Below are 5,310 nucleotides of genomic sequence, written 5' to 3'. Positions count from 1 at the left end.
CAGCAGTTGGTCTGATTTTGGGGTTTTGTTTATGTAAAAGATTAGAAGCTCTGCTGGTGGTATAGTGTGTTAAATGTCGGTCTGCTAACGGAAAGGTTGATAGTTCGAATCCACCTGGCATTCTATAGGAGAAAGATGAGATCGCCTTTCTTTAAAGATTTACAGCCTTGGACCCCAGGGCAAGGCTGTCATGAGGTGGAATCAACTCAGTGGCAATGAGTAATTTAAGACATTCATCTAAATGAACTTTCTTCTAGAGTTACCAACATATAGTTGAGGGGAAAAAGCAGTAATTTTAGAAATTTCACAGGTTGAGATGAGGAATAGTGAGGTAGTTAGGAATTGAACAAGCAATTAATCATGTAAAAATTAAATCAAACGGGGGAAAAAAGGGTAAATACTGGTTCTGAAAAGTTAAAAATAAGCTTTAAATGGAAGCTACATTAAAAATACTACTGTTGGGTTTTCATTCCATTTAAACATTTCTAAAAAGGTATAAGGAACCCCGGTGGTGCAATAACAGCTAAAGAATTTGTCTGTAAACATGTAACTGCTACGTGTAAGAAATGACTTGGCAATCTGCTCTCTTAAGGATTATGACTCAGGACACCCTGTGGGACAAGGCTCTTCTGTCCAACCGGGTCCTGAGCTGAACTGACCCAATGGCACAAAGCGATGACAAAAATGGATATAATAATGACTGTCAAGATTTAGTAACAATAAAGATTCCTAACTCTCCTTTTTGCCAGCTCAGAGGATCTACTGTGATGCATACTGGTAGAAGGGGTTTGAGAGAAACAAGATGCAGAAAAAACAAGAGGAAATCAGGATTTAGCCAGACAGGCTTAGTGGCTCTATTGTATTTAATCATTAAGACTGAAGAAAGAAAGTGAAGAGTAAAATAATGGAGCTGGAGCTGGTAAGGGAGTCCAGCAGGCTTTAAGCAGGAGAGGAAAAGGATCAACTGTGAGGTGAATAAAACTGGAGAACAGAGGGCTAGGGGTTGAGAAAAATTACTGTGGGTTATGAATGGGATCATTTTCATGTTTGGCATGCGAGTAAAGCATGAAACTTACTTTAAAATTCTTTTGGCGCTAATGGTTTGTGCTTCTATATGTAACACCATCTAGATGAAACCACTAGGAACTTCAAGACCTGCTAGCACTAAATAGGAAATCCTTAAGTCTTATGAGTTAAAGCTTCTTTCTTAATAGTTTAGACTCTTTAATAAAAAAAAACTACTTTCTCTTCCCAGTTCATACCACTCCAGCCCACCCAGCCTAGCAAGGATTTCAGATGCACAACACTTACATTGTGAGGGCTGGTTGGCTTTCCAGGTAAACTGGATCCTCTCAGGTTGGGGGGTCTCAGAAGGAACAGGACCACAGCAATAACCATCCAGGCCATCAAGATCATGGTAATACTGATGCCATTATCACCAGACGGTCCTGGTACTGAAGACAAAAATACACCTGTAACAAATACTGGCGTGCAATTGTGAGGTAAATAGAAAAACAAATTCTAATGTCTATCAGCTGGAAAACGATCAATAACTCGAAGAAGTACTTTCGTGAAGTACTGCATCTTCCATTCCACATTCTACCTCTGAGAAAACCCAAATGGCGAGTGGCGTTAGAGTCAGCAACTCAAACAGGAGAAAGCCTAGGAGATTTTAAAAGCACAGGAGTTCAGGGAGGTCTGGTGGCCACTAGGCAAGGAACTGCAACTATAATCCCAGAGGCACACGGTTCGAATCCACCAGATGCTCTGCCGGGGAAGGGGGGACAATCTCCTCCTGTACCAGTCAGATCTGATTTAACGGTACACTCACACACACAAAAAATAATAATAAGAAAAAAAATTTTTTTTTAAAAAAAGCACAGGAGTTTTGGGGTAAGGATCCTTTACTACTAGAACCTGATAAAAACAATAGGCTCTTTGCACTCTAAGAGTTCATATATATACAACAGGACACTAATTAGCCAGAAAGAAAAATGAGTTCCTGAAACATCTTACAAGGTGGATGTACCGGGAAGACACAATGTTGAGTAAGACAACTACAAAAGGACAAAGTGTTTGATCTCACTTTTAGGAAATGGCAAAAACATTAGGTAAAGACCAGTGTTTCCTGATGAGTCTACTAGGGGTAGGGGAGCGAGGAACAGGGAGTTGGTCTCTAGATAGTAGTCAATTTTGTTTATTCATGGTTGTGAAAAAGGAAACACAGATGTAGCTAAGATATACACAAAAAAGGGATCTACTGGTAAATTCTGTGATATGTAACTCTGCAACAACAATTAAATTTATGGAATGTGTGTGTGTATATACATATATATGTCCGTTTCATTAAATCATTAAATCATTAAATACAATTGTTGTGAGTGATAGGATATTATCTATACACATACAAGGAAGACCTGTTAGGATGACTATTATTCAAATATCAGCTCCTACATTTAGAACCAAAGAGGACAAAATTGAGAAATTCAACCAAATATTGCAATCCAAAATTGACCAAAAATGCAATCAAGATGCATTGTTAACTGGTGACTAGAATGCAAGAGTTGGAAACAGCGAAGAAAAAATAGTAGTTGAAAAATATGGGCTTGGGGATGGAAATGAGGCTGGAAATAAAATGATCACATTTTGTATTTTCATTTATTCATTCATTGCAAATACCTTTTAAAAAGGCACGGATAACTTTACGCAGGATCTCATCTGTTAGGATGCATAGGAATCAGATTAACTACATCTGTGGAAGAACAGTTGCAGAAGCTCAATATTAGCGGTCAAAACTAGGCCAGGGCAGACTGTGACTCAGACCATTAATTAATTACTCAAGTGAAAGTTCAAATTGAGGTGGAAGAAAATTAAGTCCAGGAGAACTAAGATATGGTCAGTAATCTATTCCATCTGAATTTCAAGATCATCTTAAGAATAGATTTGAAGCACTGAACACCAATGATCGAAGACTGGATGAGTTGTGGGATGACATCAAAGATATCAAGGCTGCATTCCTTGATCCCCTGCAACAAGTGCCTCAAGTCCTCCTCACTTTCAGCAAACAAGGTTGTGTCATCTGCATAACACAGGTTATTGATGAGTCTCTCTCCAGTCATGGAGCCACATTCCTCTTCAGGGAGTTCAGCTTCTCAAATAATTTGCTCAGTTTACAGATTGAATAGGTGTGGAGAGAGACTACAACTCTGACACACTCTCTTAATTTTAAACCATGCAGTGTTCCCCTGCTTTGTTCACACAACAGGTATAGGTTTTGCATGAGCACAAGTCTGTACTCTGAATTCCAATTCTTCTCAATGTCATCCACTACATGTCATGGTCCACACAGTCAAACTCCTTTGCATAGTCAATAAAGCACGAACATACATTCTTCTGGTATTCCTTACTTTCAGCCAGGACCCATCTGACATCTGACATCAGCAGATATCCCTGGAGCCACAGCATCTTCTAAATCCTGCTTGAACTTTTGGCAGTTCTCTATCTACATACTGTTCTAGTCATTTTTGAATGATCTTCAGCAGAATTTTGCTTGAATGTGATAGTTTGACAGTTTCCACATTCCCCTTTCCTGAATATGGGAACAAAGATGGACCTCTGCCAAACTGCTAGCCAGACAGCTGTCTTCCAAATTTCCAAATTTGTTGGCATTGACTAGTGAGCACATCCAAGGTTGCATCTGTTAATTGAAATATGACAATTGGCAACCCATCAACTCCTGGGGCCTTATTTTTTTGTGAATGCCCTCAATGCTGCTTCCACATCCTCTTTCATTACCATTGACTCTTGGCTTCCTGAAATTCTTCAATGTCAAGTAGCTCTTTTTGAAACAGTGATTCTGTGTATTCCCCTCCATTTTCTTTTGACGCTTTCTGGATCATTCAATATATTGCCCATAACATCTTTAAGTATTGCAACTCAAGGTTTAAATTTATTTTTCAGTTCTTTCAGCATAAGAAATGCAGAAGAATTAATGCTTTTGAGTTGTGATGTTGGAGAAAAGCAATGAACATCCTATGGACTGAAAAAACAAATTAATATGTCTCTGGACTGACGAAAGAACAAATAAATGTCATGGAGAGGGTATGCCGAAATGCTCTTTGAAAGGATGATGCAGCTTTGCCTCACATACTTTGGGGATGTGGCTAGGAGGAGCTATTCCTTGGAGAGGCAAATGAAGTTTGGAAGGGTGGAGGGTTAGTGAAAGAGACGAAGACCTTCAACCAAGTGGGTGACTGCTGCAAAGAGCTCTAGTGTGTCAGGAAGTGTGAAAATGGCACAGGATAGGACAGGATTGAGATCCACTGTTCACAGGGTTGCTATGAATCGTACCTGACTCGACAGCACCTAACAACAACATACATATTTATAGAGATGTATGCTGTTAATGTATAGATGTATATAGATGTAACATATACATGTACGGATGTATGCTGTCAATATGAAAATTATTTAGGTAACAGATTATTTTTCCAATAATTGCAAGATATTAAATAATGCAATAGTAATTTAGTGAGGAGCAGGAGTATTGAGGTTTATTTACATGGAGCAAAAGGGAAAGAAGGAAACCGAAGAAGCAGAGTAGGAACTGGACTACAAGGCTATCTGTTAACCAAAGAATCCTCTACTTTTGGCAGAAAAACTGAGTGATGTCTGGTTATAAGTACATATAAATGTTCTGATCAGAAATACAGTAAATCGGTCCTACTAGAAAGGGAGAAAAAGAAAATGTGAGACACAATTTCAGATTCTCAAAGACTCTAGATTTACTGGGCCCACTGAAACTAGAGGAACTGCCACTGGACAGGTTTGCTCTGGACTCTCCCCTTACAAATAAATAGCAGGTTATTTCAAAAGAGGAAAGAAGGCCACTCTTGAGTACTGTGCTCCTTTAAAAAATGAACCACACGAGATAAAACTGACAAACATCCCGTGTGTACCATGAGAAGGATGTGTACTTGTGTGTAACAAAAGAGCTCCTTAAAAGTCCCATGGTTTATTTCATCCTGAATGTCACGTCCCGAGCACAATGCTGAGGTTCCTGTTGTTGTTATGTGCCATCGAGTCGCTTGTGACTCATAGCGACCCTATGTACAACAGCTCTGAACTCTGCTCTGTGCTGTGCCAATCTTATTGTCTCCGACACACTCATCCCGACTGCCCCAGTCATCGAATCAATCCACTTTCCAGAGGGCCTTCCCCTCCTGCGCTGTCCCTCCACCCTCCCAAGCATGATGTCCTCCAAGGACTGGTCTCTCCTTACAACATGTCCAAAGTATGTTAGACGGAGCC

The 5,310-nt window shown here is 39.7% G+C and overlaps 1 protein-coding gene across 1 annotated transcript in view; it reads right to left on the bottom strand.

Moving 5' to 3' along the window:
• SMIM14 (small integral membrane protein 14) overlaps nucleotides 1-5,310 on the bottom strand; it is a 73,714-nt gene that overhangs the window by 3,151 nt on the left and 65,253 nt on the right. Inside the window, 1 exon segment of the mRNA XM_006895402.1 lies at nucleotides 1,312-1,454. Coding sequence (XP_006895464.1) covers nucleotides 1,312-1,454 — 143 coding nt within the window.

The sequence above is a fragment of the Elephantulus edwardii genome, unplaced genomic scaffold, assembly GCF_000299155.1.
Source record: "Elephantulus edwardii isolate Elephantulus edwardi_28Jun2011 unplaced genomic scaffold, EleEdw1.0 scaffold00167, whole genome shotgun sequence".
Classification (NCBI taxonomy): Eukaryota; Metazoa; Chordata; class Mammalia; order Macroscelidea; family Macroscelididae; genus Elephantulus; species Elephantulus edwardii.
The sequence above is the reverse complement of the archived record's forward strand: the minus strand, read 5'-3'. Positions and strand labels throughout refer to the sequence as shown.